Source organism: Ostrinia furnacalis, unplaced genomic scaffold, assembly GCF_004193835.3.
Source record: "Ostrinia furnacalis isolate ACB-3 unplaced genomic scaffold, ASM419383v2 OfSCF1605, whole genome shotgun sequence".
NCBI classification, from domain to species: domain Eukaryota; kingdom Metazoa; phylum Arthropoda; class Insecta; order Lepidoptera; family Crambidae; genus Ostrinia; species Ostrinia furnacalis.
Window position 1 is genome coordinate 501880 of NW_021131844.1, and position 23215 is coordinate 525094.

Sequence of the window (23215 nt, forward strand, 5' to 3'; positions counted from 1 at the left end):
ACCTAAATACCTATTAGCTGTCATAGCAGTTCGGAGTGTTCGCACCGGATTTTAAGTGAGTTAAAGCCTAGATTTAAAATAATAATAAGCAATAAAATTAATTATAGGGCTTCAATCGTACATTTTACAGCAACAATATCACTTTAAATATTGTCATGACAAAATACAAACAATTTTTATCTGCTTTGCGTTAATAATATTTTCGTGCTTGAGCCACTGAATGTTTTTTAAAAAATGAGTAAAATTTCCATATCAATAAATGTATTTTCGAACATAAATCATTATTATAATATGATTTGTTCCATTTTTAGACGGAGATAACAATGTCTGTCCAGGAGCTTTATGAGAATTAAATAAAGTTAAAATTCCCAATAAAGAGAGAAAAGTTTTTAGTGGCAATATAATTTTGTAATAAAAAAATGAAACACTTAAGCCATTCATTCATTCTGAATTCATCATTCATTCATAGTCTTGTGCGATTTTCAACAGATGGCACTATTGCGACATAAAAAGATTTCGACGGATGATTTTGATTTATTAACCCTTATTCAAATAAAGGTAGATATATTACCACTTTGTTTACTTTTAAAAAAGGATCCTAATTTTCGATATGGTAATACTTAAAGATATCGTGGTCACTTATTTATATTTTTGAATATATTTTTTAACTTATCTATGCCATATTACTACTTTTCAACGTCATTTGTCACTGTCAGGTAATGTCAAAGTCAACCAAACGGTTTTGGTGTGAAAATTTTCATGTTTTTAGCGCGCATTTTTGGTATTTTTGAAACTTTGTTCAACGAAAATTCTGATAAGTGTTTTTTCGATTCAAATTCCTAAACTATAAGATTTATTGTATAATCTCACTTATAGGCAGTGTCTGCAATTGATTTATTCATATAATTTAGACATTTTAAAGAAGTGGTAAATAGTTTACCATTGTCCGATCCCGTCTTGACAAAAGTTTGTTGATATATAAAAAAACTGTTGTTTTTTGTATGTGAACAAATAAAACTAAATAAATATTTGGAGAAATTTTAAGTTATTTTGATAACTGTTTACGTAACGTTTTGACTTTACGTAATTAGTGAATTGTTAGTGTCAGACTCAAGGTAAGCATAATAATTGTAAGCATAATAACTAATATTAATAAATATATTGTTTTATAAAAATAATAAATTTATTTCATTCCCAAAATATTTAATAAAATATAGGTAGAACCTAGAGGAAGTCACTAGTCAAGAACCAAAAATAAACCAAAACGGACAATGGTAACTATTTTACCACCAACATTGGATAATTTGTAGTCATGAATGGATAATGGTAAATTATTTACCACCCAAAAACTACCCCTTCCCCTATTTTTTTATAAATTTTGATCAAAAATATGAAATAAGTGACCCACAATTACCCAAAATCCACTTCAACTTTGTAAAAAAAATGCATACCAGCTCGCATTTGAATAAGGGTTAATTTTGTATCAGCTTTTTTATAACAACAATACAAGCATGTTATATTAAATCAAAGAGGATTTGATCTGATTTGAATTACATTAAAACGATTGGAAATTGCCAAAATACAGGGAGTGAAAAGCCATTATCTGATGTGTCAATAAGTTTTTTACTTGTAATGATTTTTCAATATTATCTACATTATAATTGGATTAATATTAGTACTTAGTTCTAGTATTATGTTATCTGTGATATTAGTCAGTCAGTAACAGTAATTATATTTTTTCACGACTCAGCCTAGTTATTAATTTGCGAAAATAAAATGTTGATTTTATTAATAATCTTTCTTTATTTACAAAATCATATTACATATTAAATAAGTAGTATTTATTTATTATTTACATTGCCTTTTAGGTTTCTTAAACTATCCTTTTTTCTTTTCAAGCACTTATAGGCTTACTTACTTACTCAGGTTGGCAATTCTTAACAAATGTCGATTAACACTTATTTAATTTCTTCATAGATGTTTGTCTATTGCTATTATTATTATGAACTAAATACAGTAAGTAGGATATCAACTATGAGAAGGAGACATCGTGGTGGGCCCCTTTTCTCGTGTTTAACATTTATTGTATGTCACACAAATGTTAGGTACAGGCAGCCGAGACGAACATCTGTACGGTGTATTGCAAAGAAACAGTATTTGAATATTAAAACCAGAAAATAGTATTTTGAAACAATATTACATTAAAGAGAAGTAATTAATTAGTTGCAAATATCACCAGTTTTATATACCTTGGGTTTAAGACCGTAACATTAAAGTCCATAAAATGCGACTAGTCGAATATACCTAAACTATTCTTACATTACATTGTACTACATACTTCTTAAGTTTTTGAGCTGCAAGCAACCCTCAATTTACATCACCTTAATTTTTTTAAACTTATCGGTAAGCATCAAGAGTTAGAGTAAACCACAACTTTTTAACAATTATTCGAGCACAAAGTGTGGGGATTTAAAAATGTTTGAACCCAAACCACGGTAATACTATCTATACAGTATTCCAACTCGGCCATATTTTTGAAATAAATGTCAACAGCCCCGCGGTACGTCACGGTATGACAACATGCGGTAGGGCTGCTCAAGTGCTCACCTACAATAGGTAGTACCCATTCTGTCTACTTAGAATTTGTATCTAGTTTTGTGATTGCATTTTTTTTTTATTTAGACAAACAAAATACTTTGTGAAAGGAATAGGATGAAAATGCGTGTTGTTTTGTGATTAGTAGATTTAATTTAAAAAAATATACTAAAATAATTTTTAATCTACTAATCATAATGAGTACATAATGACCTGTTACTTTAATTTCAGGCGGGCGAAGTCGTGGGCCAAAGCTGGTTTTATACAATATAATTTCATTTCAAATCAAACTGACTGAAAATGACCATTTCTGACAGTTAATGACTAGTTATTGACAAATTTGACCGTTTAAGACGGTCAGTCAAATTCAATCACCTTAGTCATTTTCAACACTAGGCCATCGACGTACGTTCGGCACATTTGCGACACCCCTAACTTTTGGATCTTGACCTCGTCCCGTGATTTGAAATTCGAAGGAAAGCTCGCGTTTCGTCGGTTTATATGAAGTTACAATACTGTATGATATTATTACCGTGCCCAAACATCGGGTTCAGCCGTCAGGTGTTATCGCTTTTCAGTGATGATGTTCGACTGGTCCTCAGCAGCCAGGTCGCACTCCGGCGACTCCGTCTCCAGCAGCACGCTGGTTTCGGCGGGTTCGGCGGCGGCGGCGGCGGCGGCGGCGGGGCAGCAGGCGGCGAGCGCGGCGGGCGCGTGGGCGACGGTGAGCGCGCGCGTCTCTATGTGCTCCAGCTGCTGCAGGCGCCGCGCGATGTCGGGCGACGCGTTGAACGGGACGAACAGCCGGTCGGCGTCCTTGAACTTCTTCGCCAGGCGCTCCAGGGCCTGGGGAGAGAGATCGAATCGGAAATGAGGCGATCCGTAAACTAACTGAAGTCGCTGACATGGCTGATTAGCCAGCTGAAGTGGCAACGGGCAGGGCATATAGTACGCAGAAATGACAGCCGATGGGACAGCAACGATGACGAACGATGAGACGTCCACTCACAAGGAGGACCGAAAATATCATAAAGGTAGGAATATAAAGGTATCAGGAAGGCGCTGGATGCAGGCTGCTACCAACCAGACAATATGAAAGGCATCGAGGGAGGCCTATGTTCAGCAGTGGACGTCCTACAGCTGAAATGATAATGATAATAATAATGAAATGATAACGAGGGGCAACTGCGGCAAGCTGTCAATAGTGACTGAGTTTCTTGCGCTGTTTCTTCTCAGCCAAATGGGCCAATCATTTATTGTCCTGAAGCAGTGGTAGGGTTAATACTGGGACGTGTAAAAGTGATTTTTAAAAGCCTATTTGCAAAATTAAATGAGTTTCAGTTTAGTTTATCGCAGGGCCCTAGTTTCAGGGAAGGAGGGAGCACTGGGAAACAGGGTACCTGCTCGGCGGCGTAGTCCAGCAGCGCCAGGCCGCCGCAGTCGAGCAGCAGCGCGGCGGGCGCGGGCGCGGCCCACGCACAGCGCGCCAGCACGCGCTCCGCGTTCACGTACACCAGCCCCACGCGCGGCGCCGCCGACACCGCCGGCCCACAGCTCGTCTGCAACCACACCACAAATGCTCAGCTCAAAAACAATGAAATATTCGCAGATAGAGTCGCTCGAGAAGCCTAACCACGGGAACAACCTGCGCAAGGTCATCCGCGAGATGCTCTACTTCGTAATCTGATACCACCACCGCCCATGGTTCTTCCTGCCTCACGGCGTACGAACCGAATCTCGGGAGAGCGCGCGGGTACTTGCTCTGGGCTCTTTTCCCCGGGCGCTTTGCTTGACTCTCTACAAATTTATCTGATCCGTGTCCCTTCTCATAGTCAATTCTCCCCCTTCTGGGGCTTGACACCACAAATACGGTACTTCGCGTCGGGCTGCTATCGTTGATAAATGTCATCACTTCTTCTCATAACTTCGCCTGGTAATCTGACACCAGTAAGACCGGCGAGGACCAGAGGAGTGTCTACGGTTCAGGTGTTATGAGGTGTTGCAGATCAAACCAGGGAGGATCCTAGGACGGGCGTAGGATCCTAGGAGAGAAGGGGCAGGGGAGGGCAGCTGTTCCTTCTCCCTGAATATCGCTTTGAAGGCGCTAAGTCAAACGATTTGACCTAAAAATCTGACTTCATCATCATCATCATCAACAGCCTTTTACAGTCTACTGCTGGACTATGAGTCTTCTCCACTATAGTGGAGGGTTTCGCCATAATCTCATAGATATGTCTCATGTCATGTTTAAAAGATTGATGTTTTTCAGAGAGCGCTGCTGCCCGTTCTCTGTTTGATGTGTTGTCCCTAAGTCGCCTCTTACGACACCCGCGGAAAGAGTAGGGGGTGACAAATGTATTCTACTCTGCCGTCACCACATGGCTTAAAAAATCTGACTTGCTCCCCTCTAAACCAGAAGCTGGATACGCTTATGGATCCTAGAGTACCTAGTGGATTAGCAGAGAATGAATTTTAACTGGATGCGGGCGGCGCAGAACCAGTCTTTGTGGAAATCCTTGGGGGAGGCGTTCAGCAGTAGACGTCATTTATTTATTTTATTTTTATTTAAAGACTTTATTGCACACACATAACAATGTTCCGTACAAAAAGGCGAGCTTAATGCTATAAGCCATTCTCTACCAGCTGACCTTGAGCAAAACAGAGATATTGAGTAGGCGGTGCTAAAAAGCTACAAAAATGTACACAATATAATACATAAAATATTATAATATATATTTATACAAAATATATACATAAATACATACATGTAATTTATATAAAATGGATGACGAGAGGTAAGGGAGGATAGGAGAGGATAAGGGAGAAAAGGAGAGATTAAGGGAGATCAAGACGACATGATGCGTTCAAGAAAATGTTTGCGCACAGAGTGTTTGAAAACAAACTTACTAGGAGCCTGCCTGATGTTCTCGGGAAGAGCGTTCCAAAGGCGAATGGAATTGAGGAGAAATGAATTAGAGAGGAAACCAGTGCGGTGGGAAGGAGTGGAGAGAAGGAGCGTGTTGGACGAACGAAGTTGACGTGCGGGCGTCGAACTCAGAAGTTTAAACTGTGTTTTCAAATAGGAAGGGGAGTTAGGGTTATTCGGTGGAGTTTTGCAAATGAGCAGAGGCTTCTGATACCTTGACGTGGTGCGTGGCGACGGCGGGGTGCATGAGCTGGTGCAGCAGCAGCGCCAGGTCGGCCAGCACGCCGGCCAGCACGCCCAGCTCCACCGTGGCCGCCACCGACGCCGCGAACGTCACCGCCAGCACCACCAGCTCGCGCTTGCTCTGCCGCCACAGCCGCACGCAGATGCCCACGTCGATCTGAAGTGCACAGTGCACAGTCAGTCAGTCACGCGCCGCGACTCGTTATTGGCGAGTATAGATCACTTCATCCACGAAGACACGCCCTACCAATATCCAATATTTGGTCGAGAGAAGCGCGGGGTGTGGGGAGTGTGATCCGAGCAATCCGAGCGTCATTATTGTAGTGTGTGTGTGCACTCATGAATGATTTAGACCGATAACACTCAAACATTAGCGGAAGAATGGTGGGGCTCGTTTTCGTGGATGAAACGATCTATACTGATCTATATTGCTTGCTGTCGCCGGCAAGTCACTCGATTCTGAGTAAATATCTCAGTTTACGATCTCAAATTCTCAGCTCATTGCGAAAAGATTGAAGAAATAAATATTCATCTACTCAATATACCGAAATCTAGAAGACTAAACGTCACTGTCCACGGTAGCGCAGCGTACTAAACGCGTACGTTTATTGTACGTTTGGTGTACGCCTACTTGCAGCTGACATATATGAAACAATGTAATTCTGTCGCGTTACGTAAGCGACATTGTATGTACAGAAATACAAATACGCGTACTCGTCTAGTTACGTTATAGTAGCGTGGACAGTCATGCTAAGTGACTTTCGAAATCTTACCATGAAAACGACGGCGCAGATGAGCACGGACGAAAGACACGCTTTAGGGATGAAGTAGAAGTACTTCGTCATGAATATCAGGGCCAGCAGCGTAATGATACCTGCGAATACAAATAGTGCATCACGTCATAGTCATTAACCATTCAGTTAGATTTTTTTTTATGTGACAGGAAGCAAACGAGCAGACGGATCACCTGATGATAAGTGATTACCGTCGCCCATAGACACACGCAGTTATAGGTGCGTTGCCGGTCTTTAAGGTGAAGATACGCTCTCTTTTTGAAAGCTTGCAGGTCGTATCAGTCCGGAAACACCGCTATAATGAATATACATTTACGATAGATCTTCAATTTTGGGAAAACTGGTTGACCCTTGAGAGTGGTGGATACTGGATATTCCTGAAGGTTCCCGTGAATCTGGCTCAGTGCACCGGCCGGCGGCGCCGCTCCCGCTGCAGACAGCCGGGACACTCACCGGCGTAGAGGCCGGCGGCGGGCGAGCGCACGCCGGACGAGTGCGCGACGGCGGAGCGCGTGAAGGCGCCGCACGCCGGCATGGCGCGGAACAGCGAGCCCGCGCAGTGCACCGGCCGGCGGCGCCGCTCCCGCTGCAGACAGCCGGGACACTCACCGGCGTAGAGGCCGGCGGCGGGCGAGCGCACGCCGGACGAGTGCGCGACGGCGGAGCGCGTGAAGGCGCCGCACGCCGGCATGGCGCGGAACAGCGAGCCCGCGCAGTGCACCGGCCGGCGGCGCCGCTCCCGCTGCAGACCGCCGGGACACTCACCGGCGTAGAGGCCGGCGGCGGGCGAGCGCACGCCGGACGAGTGCGCGACGGCGGAGCGCGTGAAGGCGCCGCACGCCGGCATGGCGCGGAACAGCGAGCCCGCGCAGTTCACCAGCCCCAGCGTCACCATCTCCTGGGTCGCGTCCACGCGGCCGCCCGGCGCTGCAATATAACACCACACGTCACATCTTCTCACTGATGGCTCCATTTCTGAACGGTACGCTCATGAGCTCATGCTCTGAACGGTACCTACACGCACTGCGTTTGCTAGAAGACAATTTGATAGTCAATCAACTTACATTTACAATAATATTAATCGTATACCCTATGCAACTATTTACATGTAAAAAAACGGTAACTGAGCGGCTAAAAACTTTATCATTACGCAGAGACTGAAAGTTTACTAACTAGAATAACCTAACACACACACACACACACACACACACACACACATAGGGGCCGTCCATATATTACGTCATTCTAAATTAGGGGGGGGGGGTTGGTCTGCGGATGACGGTAAATGATAGATAGGGGGGGGGGGGTGTTTCGAAATTGACGTCATTCTTATTTATTTATTTATAGTTTATTGTTCACCTACGAAAAGATTAATTCTAAAAAGAAATTTCTTCCAGCACACCTAGTAAGTGAGACTGCAAATGTGAGAGGCGGCTAAGGCGCGTACAATACTAAAAAAAACTCATAATAAACATACATAATACAACATAGATGTACTCAAATAGAGTAATAACTACAGATAAAAAAATACTCTAACAATAATATTACATACAGTGGCGGCGTAGCATGGGTAGGCACCCGGGGCGGTCACAAGTCCTATGGCACCCTTGGTACCCCCCCAGGATTTTTGGGGTTTTCTACCGATTCAAAGACAACCGCACCCCCCACCCCCCCGTATCATGACATAGACCGCAGATTTGCCGTACAGATGTGCCAGGGAGTACTAATCTGCGCGACTTGTGTCACCCCCTGATGCTTGGCACCCGGGGCGGACCTTAAGAATCACTCTATCTATTAAAAAAAAATAAAAGGTGATTCTAAAAGTGTTTTAATTTTGTCAAACTGGTAATGACGTCAATTTTGGGAGAAGGGGGGGGGGGTCATTAAGAAATGACGCTANATGACGTCAATTTTGGGAGAAGGGGGGGGGGTCATTAAGAAATGACGCTAGGATGATTGTAGGGGGGGGGGTCTAAAATCTGAAAAAATCGATGACGTAATTTATGGACGGCCCCATACACACACACTTGCATGCATCTTTTTGTCAATAAAGAATTATTTTTTTTTAAATGAGAGGTGACTCACTGAAGGCCTTGGCGATGGAGATGTTGGCGATGACCATGACGACGGGCATCATGAGCACGGAGGGCCCGAGGCGGCGCACCATCTCGGGGAAGTGCGCCGTGTGGTTGCCGAGCCGCGCGCTGAACGGCGGCAGCGACAGCGCCGGCAGCCCCGGCTCCACCTTGCCTGAACCACACACACAAGCCGTAATGTTATGTATCTTGTAAAGTGTCAAATCCCGTGTGCTGAAAGCACTACAAATATTAAAGCAGGATCCAAACGTGAGTACCTAACGTGTAATGTAATGAATTGCATGGTGTTTTTATATCTACAATGTGGAAGTGCTAGAACCTGCATCTCGTCTGATGGAAAATGAAGATCAGACCGAAGATGAAAGCGTGCTTTACCCGAGATTTATTTACTACACGTAAAGTGCCACCATACAGTTCCCCAGTAGCGGCGTAAGGGGGGACCGGTGGGGGCGATTGTCTTTCAATCTTCGAATCGGTAGTAGGTAACCCTCAACACTTGGGATCTTTAAGCACCGACTTTCCTACGGTGACAATCTAAACTAAATAGTGGGTATATTTTTTGAATTAACGGGATCACTGCACGATGTATCTTTAGTAAATTCAAATTAATAATATCATACGATAAATGTATAAAAATGTCTACAGAAGTAAATAAAAATTAACTTTTTACGATTATTTAGAACATTAACCAACTTTTAATTACGTCAGCCTGCTCGAATTTGTATTTAATAGCTATTGCCAAGTTTTATAAAAAAAAAAAATTGGTCTTTTTAGATAGTTATTCAAAATACTTGAAGTAAAAAGTAAAACTGCTAGGTACGTCTGCTAAAAATTGGATCATCGTAAATTCTAATAGAAATGATATGTAATTGTCTATATGTTTAGTGTTATCTATTATTAATTAAACATTAAAATGTGTGTTACTTCGAACGCTAATTTAATTAAGGCCATGGGAACCCTTATCTGCGTTATTCAGTATTTAATTTACGTGTACACTAACTTAAGCGAGATGATTCAAAATAAAACTATCACACAAAAACCAAATAAATACCTATTGGTGTTTTAAAGTGAGTATTAATATGGAGGTGTCCTAATTTTAAAAAAACCTTACCTAACAGAATTACCTATGAATTTGACACTGATGAACTCAACCATAGGTTTGATTGCGATTGGTAAAAAACAATATTTCGCAGATGACGTCATATATTACACTGGTCAACACATGTTTTTTTTCCTTTAATTTTTTTTCTGTTATTGGGTATTTCTATTGCCCTGATTATGAAAAAAATACTGGGAGATCGTCAACAGCTTTACTTTTTAAAATATAGAGCTTTATTATTTTGACAAAAAAGTACGAAAAATTATACATTGTGCTAATAAAATTTCAATTGAACACTAGCAAATGATATTTTATATGATTTCCTTGAATAGGTATGTTTGAGTAGATCTCGTTGCAAACTGCAGCAATGGTCTGCCATTCATATATGAGCACCACGCCCCTGATAACCTTCTTCCATTGTCAGAAAATTCCAATGAAAACTTTTATCCTGCTCCTCACTAAAATCACCCACATTTTGTGGAAATCGATGTTAATGCGAGTACATGAAGTGTATTTTTATGCCCATGTTGCACCCTAGCTCTTGCAAGTTGGATAGCATGCTCTCAACAATCTCTTTTTGCTTAGGAAATTACTTATAACCAAAAAAAATCATTTTAAGCTTAGGACTGGACATCACCAGTTGCCTAATTTGAGTTCCATCAAAAATTACCAGCTTTTAAGTTTTCTGTGCTTAATCCTGAAAAATTGCGTGAAAGAAAATAACATTAGTCACTTTTGTCAAGCGCCTTCACAAACTGTTTCAAGATGCCGAGCTTAATATAAAGTGGTGGAAGTACGGTGATACGGTCTTGGCTAACTAAAGGCACGTTTATAAAATTGTTTGTATCAACTTTAGCTGAAGAGCTAAAAGTTGTGTGTGCGGGAAGCCGCACTGGTCAAATTTTTTGTAACCAATGCTATTGTTTGTTACGACTATTCCAGAGACACATGGAACGGGAATTTTGTGTAGCCCCCTTGTTGGCCTAAAAGATGTTACCTATTCTCAGAACACAAATGACTCATTTGTGGTCTTGATTACTTAATTTTAAATATTTATATTAAAGTGTCGATGTTACGCAGTTTTCATCAAGTCCGATAGAGGTTTTCGATGTTTTTCAAATATTATATTTACCACAAACATAGCAGAAACCATCTGGATTAAGCACATAACATTTTCATAACGAAGCAATATCGAAAACACCAACAAAATATTTTTTTTTTGTCCAATTAAATCAAAAATCTAAGTAAAAATATTAAATGAGGGTAGATAGCTATAACTTAAAAACAAAAGCTGTTGGAGAAAAACTGTTGCCATATTTAAAAAATATGCGTCAATTTGAGATAGAAACAGAAAAAAAATCACAGGAAACAAGCAATTTTATTTTTTTTGTTGACCAGTGTTATGCGACATGTTATTTCCAAACAGAACCATTAAACCATACAGGTAAGCGACTGCAGAAACTGGTAGCTAATAGTCCAGCGGCGCGGCGGGGATCGAACCCGGGTTCCTCGGATCCGACCCGACACGACATTGGGCTATTGCCGCTAGTCATAGCAGACTTATTAACTCGGAAAGGGATCAACCGTATCACGGTAATACTATCTATACAGTATTCCAACTCGGCCATATTTTTGAAATAAATGTCAACAGCCCCGCCACGGTACGTCACGGTATGACAACATGCGATAGGGCTGCCCACCTACAGTACCCATTCTAATTACATCTATCTACTTAGAATTTCTATCTAGTTTTGTGATTGTATTTTTTTTTATTTAGACAAACAAAATACTTTGTGAATGGAATAGCATAAAAATGCGTGTTGTTTTGTGTTAGTAGATTTAATTTTAAAAAATATGCTAAAATAATTTTGAATCTACTAATCATAATGAGTACTTAATGACCTNGGGACATTATCATCTGAAGGCTAAGGTCTTTGACCGTTGGTCTTACGGGAAGGTCACTTCAGTATAACCTTATTGTAACAGTAGTTTGAATACATAATGACGTAGAATTACCTACTACTAATCTTGTACACAATTTAAGGCTTGTGAACTCGCCCTTCGGACTTAGCTTAAAGTCATAGGTCCGCTAGATGGGGCAGAGGTCGTCCACAACAATCCTCCATCGCGTTCGGCCTTGAGCTTCGCGTTTCATCTCTCTCCAGGTCTTGCCGATTTACTCCGCCTCGTCTGCTACAGTGCGCCGCCAAGTTTGCTTGAAACTTGAACTCGCCCTTCGGTATAGTGAATTTAGTTAGCCAGCACTCACCCGCAGCAGCAGCAGCGCCGCGCAGCAGACGGCGGCGAGCGCGCAGTCGGCGGCGCGCATTGGCGCCAGCGCAGCGCGATCTGCTGCAGGTTGTCGAACACGGACTCGGCCGTGAAGCTCAGCCCCAGCGCGCCCTTCAGCTGCGCCGCCACGATGATCACCGCCGTCGCCGACGTGAACCCGCTCGTCACCGACACAGAGATCAGCTCCACCATGAAGCCTGCGAACACAGCCGCAGCCGTCAGTGTCACCCGCCTGCATCGGCGGATTATCATTTTAGCTCGTTCCTATTAGCGCATTCAAGGGTGTAATGCAGTGTCTAGAAAGAAACATAATCATAACATAAGAAGTGGTGAAGATATCACCTGGAATATCCTAAAACCACAAGAAGTTAACTCTTTAACTAATGAACTACTTAAAATTGTAACAGTGATTAGCTCAAGAAGATTTGAACGATTTAATCGGAATTTCCGATTAAATACTAATCAGAAGTCGTTATAGCTTAATTTAAGTAATACTCTAAGGCGCCACGACCGCGTCACCAGACACGGCGTCACTGGGACTCCCAAATTTCTTCTACGTCCTTTGATCCTTTCACTCACGGCACCCAAGTCCTTGCTCGCCAGTTTAGCCAATCCTGGCCAAGAGGGCCTCATTTGCAAAGAGCGTCAGCGACAGGGCCGTCTTTAACCTACTAGGGGCCCTGGGCACTTAAGGATCAAGGGGGGCCCATATCATCTGGAGAAAGGTCTTTTGAGTAGACAGGGGCCCCCTCGGTCGCGGGGCCCTGGGCACGTGCCCAAAGTGCCCAGTGGGAAAGAGGGGCCTGGTCAGCGACGGTTCGATCGCGGGTGGGTCCTGTCGGAGGTGCTGAGTACTGACCGAGGCGCAGCAGGCCCATGAGCAGCACGACGCAGCCGGACAGGAAGGCGAGCAGCACCACGAACTCCACGGGCAGCCCGCGCGTGGCCTGCAGCGTCAGCAGCGCCATGAGGCTCGTGGGCCCGATCGACACCTCCTTCACCGTGCCCAGGAACATGTACAGGATCGTGCCTGCCCGACAACCGTCCATGTTATACGTCATTGGGATCGTTTCATCCACGAACACGCGCCTCACCAATTTTTGGTTGAAAAAAGCGTGGGGTGTGGGGAGTTTGATCATTATTGTAGTGTGCGTGTGCACTCATGGATGATTTAGCGTGTACCGATAACACTCAAACATTAGCGGAAAAGTGGTGGGGCGCGTCTTCGTGGATAAAACGATCTATAATGTGCAAATTGCTAAAATTTCATTTGAAACTGAGTAGCGTTCTGTCTCACCGTAGCTAACACATTTTTTGTCCTCATAATTTACATGATAATGAATTTATTACGTGCGAAATCATAACACACATATGATATTTAATTTATGCGCCTTTGCTACTCAAATCAAGTCTAAATACAGATTTTCACAGTTAAAATATAACAATTCATGATATCCATTTTCCAACACGGCAAATGTGCGAGATACCGAAGATTTTTTATATTATATGAAGCAAGAGATATGCTTTCAACTTACTAAAATTCATTAAAAATCTAGACCCGTCAAAATTAGATTTACTGATTTTTTACACGAATATTAGGTATAAACAGGAAAGATTTCACTATTTGTTTGTATTAAATAGGCTTGACGCTACTGGACTGGACTTTCACCATTAGAATCCTACATAATTAATAACACGAAGTCGGTCAGGTCAGCTAGTATTTTATAGGTTTATTTTTAGTTATCTTAGTATCACTCACCGACGAAGGAGGTGTAGAGGCCGTACTGCACGGGCAGGTCGGCCAGCGCGGCGTAGGCGATGCTCTGCGGCACCAGCGTGAGCCCCAGCGTGACGCCCGCCACCGCGTCGCCGGCCGCGGCCAGGCGCGAGTAGCGCGGCGCCCACGCCAGGATGGGCAGCCGCCGCCGCGCCAGCTTCAGCCAGCGGCTCTGTCCCTTCCCTCTCTTTCCCTCCGGAATCGTCTCCGAGTCCATTGTCAGTTTTCGATCGTTTCCTCCGAGGGTGTCGTCCTCGCGAGCGGCGTCCGTGGACTGGCGAGTGCGGCGCCGCCTCCGGTTATAATTCACGCATTATCTCCGCGTCATTCATCTCCTCGTGCGAGCAAACACTCGCATCAAACAATAACACTCCTCGTCGCAGGTTCATTGATAACGGCCGTCGTCGCGCAGACGATCCTTTGGACACAACGCTGTCGATGTCTGGACACCCAAGGTTTGAAGTTCACCGAATGAAATAGAGCACCTTGACGGTTGCTGAGCCACATTTTTAGTTAAATTTGGATACCTAGTGGCATAGCGAATAGCGATCACTGGTTTAAAATTACATTACCATACTTAGTGTCAATTTAAGCCAGAGTTCAACCAGAGTGTAACTTTTTGTAATAAGGCCCTTAGAGATCAGCCCGCCACCGTTATTACCGAGACTGTATACTGGCTCGACTTACGCTAAACTTTAAACGGTATTTTTTGACGATGATGAAAAAATATTTTAACGAAGCATGAGTTTTGTAGATAGATTTGATATTAAATTATAAAAGTTATAGAATATAATACCTTTATTCAGTATTAACATTTATATGCATACATGTACAGAGGTTAAATTACTGAGCCATGCTGAAAAGGCGCCCGCTCAGCGAAAATCGTGACATGACACAAGTCGTCAAGTCACGAAGCTGGTTTTCAGTTATGACGTAGGTAATGATAGATGTAGGTAATGTCCTGAATAATGACATTTTGAAGTAATGTTTTACTATTGCATTAGGTATTTGTTAATGAAAAATATTATCTTACATGAAACATGCTACTTTTAATTTTATTCATTACTCGTTAATCATTAAACTATCATACTACAAATCTATATGGTATACAATTCTACGATCATGCAATTATGTTACGGTAAATGCTTGAAATAAATATACATAATAATAGGGCCTCAGATTTTGAGTTACTCCTTAAAATAAAACAGATAGATCAGTATACAACAATTTTATTGCAATACATTCGTCCACTTTTATGTCTAAATTACATGTAAATGCACCACAGTCACCTGGTGTTAGTGCTAGCAACTGATAAATAATATAAATACATAACATCATTGTACATTACTATAAACATAACTAATAAATCATATATAAATAATACAACAACGCTATGGTACAACTCTAGGTATATTATACTATAATACAAGGCCCCTCAGGTACTTACGCTAAGTCCGGCTGCGCGGCGTGGGCGCAGGTCTGATCTTGGATCTACAGTGCGGATACTCAATTTTCCTAATTCTCAAAGAGAGCTATTCTACTTGTCATGTGTATTGTGTATCCAGCCAGCGCATGACTACAGACTAACACTATGTACAAGTCCCGGCACCGCGCCTCCGCCCGGGCAGCACCCTAACTAGTATACACAGGCTGCTTCCTTATAATTTACTTTATTGCTCTTCAATTATTGTACTGCAAAATAGAAGTATCATTGTAATGGTGAATTTACGGGGACGTTTACGGGTAAACGCTAATATTTGCTTCATTATTTTCCTTCTTCTTGGACTTGATTAGATGTTTTTTAAACGAAACTAATCATTTCATATCCATAACATAAGTGAATAACGGTGTTTTTTCTCAATTCACAATAATTATTTAAGTTCGTTTTCCCCAAACGACGTCGAATTTGGCGCCCACTGCAGTAGCTAAATGTGATTGTTTACTGAGTCAAGTGAGCACTGTGCATGTGCACGTACGCGTCACAGCCCGCGCCGAGTCCCGCCTGCCGCGTGAGCCTCCGAATAAGAAGCGGTACAAATCAAAATGACATTCATGTTTTCTTTATGATAAAAAAACACGGACACATCACGAGTACGCCGCGCTACTGCAGCGGACGCGTGCGAGTCTGATTTCCAAGCTGTCATTTTAATGTAATACATATTTGATAATATTAATCTTTGGCCACACTGCAATACAGTTATACAGTCATTAGGTAACCATCTTTATTGAAAAGATCTATAGGAAGTTTCACTAAAATTTCATTACCTAGAAATATTTAAAATTCAGTCGACTGACGTAATTAATTATCCTTGAAGTCAAACCTAATCACTGACAAAGATTAATTAGGTATCGAAGGACTTGCAAAAAACTCGGTAAAGACGAAAATACGCTACCGTTCATACTTAAGCAATTAATTTATGCTTTGCGGAAAGCGCCTCTTAATCTATTGGGTACAAATGTGCTATTAGCATTTATAAATGTTCAAATTTGTATAATTTCAACTTCATGATTTGATGTTTTTCGTACTAAAATGTACCTACTTCAATATAATAAAAGAAAAACAAAGTTAATTTGTCTATGTCAAAATATCTTTGAAATTAAGATTGTGTCAGTTTGTAAAATAAGTCAAACATCTAGGTAATACTCGTACTTCGCTCAAAACTTTCTAGTCATACCTAGTAAAGACTCAATAATTTATGTTCACATTAATCATTATTTCATTAAGTGTATCAATTAACTGGATTGCAGCGTATCAAGTCGTAAAACTTAATGTTAGGTACTTATCAATCTATTAGTCTCCGAGCGAGCGCCGCACGCCGCCCGCCGGCGCCGGGCGCTGCTTGGCTTCTTAGCCACAAATGCAAACGGATTTAAACATCTTCTGCTTGTGCTTCTCTTTGCTTTCGAATTTGAGTTATCTATGGAGGTCAAATGGATGTGTGTAGTCCTTGGAGAAGCTACAAAGGTGGCGCTGCAACGCGGTGGAAGCTAGCGGCCTAGCGTGCGGCGAGCGATGGCGGCGAAATTCCGCGCTCTACTTGACGCGCTTCATGATCAGGTCTATCTGCTCGTCGATGCGCGGGCTCGTTCCTCTGGAACAAACACTCGGCTTTGGTGCTTTGTCGATAAACATTGTACTACGAGTATATTAATGTCATGGGCGACCATTTTTGAATAAGAAACAAATAAAAGAATTATATTCACAGACAATGCGGATGTCGCTAAAATTACAGGAATTGAAATTGAAGCATTATCGGTGTTATGAGAGCTCCTCGTGGAATGGGTTCGCGGCGCTGACCTGTAGGCGGCGGGGTCGGGCCCGACGATGGCGACGAGCTGCGGCACCTCGGAGGAGTGCGCGGCCAGGCGCGCCAGCGCGGCGCACGCGCGGTACAGGTGCTCCTCGGCCGGCGCGCACTGCAGCAGCTGCAGCAGCGCCATCGCCAGCTCCACGCACACCTCGTCGAACACCTGCGGACCCGACACGCTGTCATTCGCTCCCTCACTGACGTCTCTCGCTCGACCGACACCCGATGCTCGGGTGCGACGGTTCGCGGACGATGGATCTCCACTTCTTCAGTGGTTCAAAAGCATAATAATGTCCGAGTCCCGAAGCAAACATGTCAATCGCAGTTAAAAGATTGGGGTTGCTGTAAACGACGTACGACCTAACTTATTTGCTCGCAATGTTGAACCATTCTCAATCAAATACGAGGTGCGCGGACGGTGGATCCCCACTTCTTCAGTGGTTCAAAAGCATAATAATGTCCGAGTCCCGAAGCAAACATGTCAATCGCAGTTAAAAGATTGGGGTTGCTGTAAACGACGTACAACCTAACATAATATGTATTTGCTTGCAATGTTGAACTATTCTCAATCAAATACGAGGGCAAGATTCTGCCAAAAAACAGCGACGACAGACGACAAATAACTGTGTGACACGGTCACAACAAGAAGCAAATAAAGCACTGCGATTTATCGCAGAGAAAGATATAATAATTTGCTAATTTTCTGTGTTTGTAGGTGTTCCTAATAAATGGGCTTATTTTTTATCGTTAATGACGCCCATAGATACATAAAATGGTATCCTTCCGTTTGGCCAAATTACTTTTCGCCAAATTTCACTTCGCAAACAACTTATCGCCAAAGTTTCATTTCCCAAATGAACTTTTAGCAACTGTACTTTTCGCAACTAATTCATTTGGTCAAATTATCATTTGGCAAAATTTTACTTGNTATCGTCTTTCGCGAGTTGTCATCGCCTGTCGCGCGCTGTCAACTTCGAGGCGAGGCGTTTACGTTGCGGTGCGGAGAAGTGTGCGTTGCAGTATGGATTAAATTAAATCATACTGACCGCCTAGAATTGATACGGTTACGATCCCTTTCAAGTGTGCTACGTCCTTTATGGACATAATTTCTCATGCGTAGTACCTTAGAGCTTGCAGAATTGCTAAAATCAAGTAGGTGGCAGTGGGCGGGGCTCATAGCTCGTAGAGACGATGGCCGTTGGGGCAGAAAAGTTCTTTCTAGACGTAGCGTGGGCAGGCCTCCCACTAGTAGGTGGACCGACGATCTGGTGAGGATTTGATGAGTGCTACTGACAACGCCACTCTTGTGGCGGAGTTTTGGGCTGACACTGTGTAGGTTTGCTGTCGACACGAAAAGAAGAAAGAAGACGATCTGTAGGTCTAAGATGAGCGCCGTGATAGGCCGTTATCACGCTATTTTATCGATTTTGCCCATACAAATTGACGTCGATAAAAGTTATCACGGCGCGCATCTTAGGCCTACAGGTGAAGGTGCGGGAAGAGCCTGGATGCGGGCAGCGCAGGACCGGTCGTTATGGAAATCTTTGGGCGAGGCCTTGTCCAGCAGTGGACGTCATTCGGCTGAAACGAACGAACGAACGAACCTGAGAGCTTGACGAGCAGGTTGTCGGGGTCGTAGGTGCAGTAGGCGAACACGGACGCCGCCAGCACCACCAGCGCGTTGCGCGAGATCGACAGCAGCCACAGCGCGCGCGCCACGCGAGGGTCTTTCACCTTGATGTCTTTCACTTTCTGCAAGCAACACGATCAATACCAGTTAAATTCAGTCGGCCGTTTGGTGTAGTGGTTCAGAACAGACTACTATGCCGAGAGGTTCGATTCCCGGCCGGGCAGAAATTGAAATGATGAATTTTAATTTCTGTGACGGGTCTGGGTGTTACTATGTATAATATGTATGTATTTAAAAAAAAAAGTATATAAGTAGTATATCCGTTAAGCTAGCACCCATAACAAGCATATTAAATGCTTACTTTGGGGCTAGATGGCGCTGTGTGAGATTGTCCAAAGATATTTATTTATTACCATCTTCTCTCACTCCTTGTCGTGCAGGGGAAGGTTGAGGGCACAGGAGCGCGCGGCAGGTCGCCCGTGCGCTGGACTGACCAGGTCAATCAAAACCGGACTCAATGGTCCACTCCACGAGTGCACATGAAAAGCTGCAGTGCGAGAGGAATGGCGACGGATTGTAAGGTTTGCCACCTGGCAAGAGTGTAAGCGGTAGTCGTTACGCAAATATGCTTAGATGATGTTTTCACAAAGTTTAGCACGTGCTATAAAACTGCACAGCGCGCGTCACAAAGGATCACCTTATGTACACTTTCGGAGACGCCCGACATAAATCATGCAAGTCTATCTTCTCAGTAAAGATAGTGTCGCACATCAGTGTCGGTAACGTTTACCTCGGTAATCTATGTACTTGCCGATTGATTTACGGTGGTCTGTGTGGTATTCTTGTGAAGATCTACGGCAACTACCCCAAGTAGCANATATACCCACTAAACAAAATAATAACCACAAGCTAATTTGTAGTCCATTCTATGCGACAATCAAATTATTTTGTAAATAGTTCATCGTGAAATATTTTTGCCAAATGTATCATTTGGCAAAACATACTTTGCCAAACAATAATTTACTAAACAATAATATGCCAAAAACGACATTTGCGAATTAAAAGTTTGCAATAAGTTGTTTTGCCAAATGAGAATTTGCCAAATGAAAATTTGCGAAACGTTGTTTGCGATGTGATAATTTGGGAAACGTTTTTTGGCCAAACATTAGTAATCCACATAAAATATTAGAAAATACAGTTAAGAATGATCGCTATCCCAGATTTTGTGCATTTAAATTGCTGTCATTATTACCGTCTTCGTTTTTGGTGTACTTTCTAACGAACGATACTCATAAACCGTGAGAACTAGGCAAGTGGGTGAAATGTACTAAAATATCGTAATGGTGTATCAACGTGATAATACTTGGGCAAATATAAGTATCGCCCGCGAAGGGCGCGGTTAAGACGTTTACGAGCGCAGGCGCAGATAAAGTGCGCTGTGTTATTGTCATCTTCATGTAATTATAGAACTCTACGTTTCCACTGTATTGTTTATTACTCTATTTTATCAAATCATTAAATTAATTAACTAACATTCCTTATGCATGTTAATAAATTATCTTTCAGGAGGGTTAGAATGTAAAATATAGCTCTTTATACAAAAACATTTTCCAGAATGTACTAGGGTAGTGTAGTATCCATTTAAATATTATTTCTACGTGAAACCTCCACTGTACTTTTAAGCCTTTCATTATAATAAGGTAATCCAATGAAAAACAATGTCAGATAAAACAAATTATTACGAATTGTTTATGTGATGAGAGCAAATAGCACTAGCAGCCGCGTAAATACGATTTAAATTGGTAAACAGTGAAATATGATTGTGTACTTTCTTAACAGAGTGTCACAGAGTTTGCTTAGTCGGTATTTTCTGGTGATTTTTCCGTCTTAGTTGTGTGCGCAACAAACACAGCGACGGCTGCTTCCTGCGACCACGGGCTGTGTGCCGTGCACGTGATTCAGCATCAAGCACTGTCATTTTTGTGAATGTTAAGATGACAGTGACAGGACCCTGGCGTGAATAATATTGCGTTGGCTCTAGATCCCTATCCTACCTGAAGAGGGAAGAACAATCTATGATCCACCAAACCAATAAGATGTCTGTGATATGAGTATGACATTGCATACAATAAAATAAATAATAATCAACTAATTTTGTTTATCTTTAAATCGTCGCTATGATCTTTGTCAAAAATGTACTCATAAATAAAAATATTTATTACTGAAGTAAATATTTAGCATAGAAGATTCAATTTTTATATCTGTTTCAATATTAAGTAATAGAATAGCACTTTGTCATTCCAACCCTTTCCTTGTACTCATGTTTTGTAATTTTGTAAAAAGGCCATGTGCCATATTTTGGTCTGTACTAACAGGATCATACCGTTTTGGTAATTTGCCTTAATAAGGAGGTTTATGACAGTGACAGATGCGTGACGTGTGACGGCGCCGTACCTTGGACTTGGCTCCCTTGGGCAGCAGGTCCCGCAGCGCGCGCCCGGCCGCGAACCGCTGCAACAAGCGCCCGGATGCACCACACACACACACACACACACACTTACACTCGCACGCTCATCTCACTCTCACACGTCTTATTTCACGCATACATACGCATCGAACAGTATTGCACAACACCAATTTAATAAGACAGTTATTTATTTCTTTACGCTCATTTAAAATGTGTTTTAACACAGCAAAAGATAAGTAATGTGAGGTACTTCTGCATCCTATAGACAGGGTTCTATTCTAAGGCACTATTAATAAAGAAACCATTCAGCTTTTAATGCAGGAACAATAAAAACATTATAAATAAGAGAGCTGATTACTTATAGTATTTATTTATTTATTTTATTGGGCTATCAACATGAGATACAGTATTAAACACAATTAAAAAATTAAGCCAAAGGTCAATTAGGGAAAATATGAACATAAATAACAATAATATGTATATTATTAAGACAAATATAATTATAATAGATTTAAAAACATAATAAATATAACAATGTAGGTTTGATGTTGTGTAATACAAAAAAAATATATTAAAAATGTTATAAATTTTTACTAAATAATAATTTACGTACATACATGCGATTAGTGATACGGAGAGGTGGAAAGTTAATACAATGAAAGAATTTACACATATTGTTGTTAATAAATAATATGAAAAATGGTTTTAGTCATAACTAGGTAATATATTTGACGCTGACTGTACGTACAATGTGTCCCTACAATATGAATGTTATGTGTCTTGTGGTATGTTTTTACAGCTCATTGATTTTAATCCCATACATATTTAATGACTCTGGGTAATTGTGACGAAACGTTGCGCTACAAGGTTTATTGACAACGACAGCTAAAATTTTAATACTTAAAATAAATAATATAATCTGGATAATGGAATTATTCTCAATACATATATCATTTCTTCACAAAGGAAAGATATTATAATTAGTTCGGCGATTATATTTATCTATAAGTAGAAGACATTTCAGATTTTTCTACGCCTTTTAAGAGAATAATAATTAAGAACATTATTGAATTTGCTGGTTCAGATAGCGTAATTAATTTGGACGAATTGATTACACACGAAACATTGAATTTTCTATGCTATAAGCAAACTCTGAAATATTGAATATACTCATATTGTCACACTGGTCTTCCGTAACTAATTGTCTAAATGCCGGTTGAAGACGTAACGAAATTCATTGTGTGTTTTAAGAAGAAGCATGCGAAGAAACCAAAATGAGGCTCTACTAGAAGGTATGGTCTTTTTTTTGTACCAGTTAAAAATGGTGACTAAGGATTGTGAAAAACAAAATGAACGTAAAAGTATAGAGGGCAAAGGCGAAATTGGTGATGATGAAGATCCATTTAGTTTACATAATTGCTGTTCAATCTCATTTTTTCGACGGCGACAGCGTGAACGAGCATCTCAAGCAGTTCAATCATTCATGCAGTTGAATGCTTAGTTCCAAGCGGTTCCCACTGATTAGTTTACGAATGAGAAAGTTATAGGTGAGCGGTTTTCCGTAGTAAACCATTCACTATACTGAATGGAGTTTGCGTTGCAAAGGCATACTTAACAGATGTATCTATAGAAAAACTTAACAACATTGGTGAGGAGTGATGTGGTTCATAATATGACAGTTCCTGCAGTAATATTATGGTATCTTTCTTATCGCCACAGTAAGTGCCACTATATGCATAACGCCATCGCGTCGCTTCCATAGTGGCCGGGGCCTTAGCTCGGGAAAACTGTCGGTTTAGTGTAGATAACTTTCCAGCACCTTATCGCGCGCGCAAGCATCGATCAACAGCGAGCCGCGCAAATAGCCGAATGTGCTCGCCGCTTACATTGGGACATGTGCAAACATGCCAGGTTTATTGCTCTATTATTGTGATTGTGACATCTGTTTTCTAGAAAGATATGAAAGTACATTTATGATGCTGCATGAG

General features: G+C 41.7%; 2 protein-coding genes across 6 annotated transcripts in view; both read right to left on the bottom strand.

Moving 5' to 3' along the window:
- Positions 1-1846: 1846 nt before the first annotated feature.
- LOC114353089 (sodium-independent sulfate anion transporter) lies at positions 1847-14304 on the bottom strand. Its single transcript, XM_083287600.1, is given in 12 exon segments — positions 1847-2491; positions 3139-3441; positions 3996-4154; positions 5736-5921; positions 6538-6638; positions 7324-7485; positions 8644-8808; positions 9766-9778; positions 12023-12084; positions 12087-12242; positions 12905-13075; positions 13805-14304. Coding segments are annotated over 11 exon segments (1692 nt in total). The 5' UTR covers positions 14040-14304; the 3' UTR covers positions 1847-2491; positions 3139-3159.
- A 731-nt stretch (positions 14305-15035) lies between these two features.
- The window catches only part of LOC114353093 (uncharacterized), a 37371-nt gene continuing 29191 nt past the window's right edge, over positions 15036-23215 (bottom strand). For all 5 annotated transcript variants that reach the window (XM_028304923.1, XM_028304920.1, XM_028304924.1 and 2 more), the window contains exons 14-15: positions 17121-17293; positions 15036-16914 (exon numbers count right to left, since the gene is read on the bottom strand). In XM_028304923.1, the coding sequence (XP_028160724.1) occupies positions 16857-16914; positions 17121-17293 (231 nt within the window). In that variant the 3' untranslated portion in view covers positions 15036-16856. The remainder of the gene's footprint in view (positions 16915-17120; positions 17294-23215) is intronic.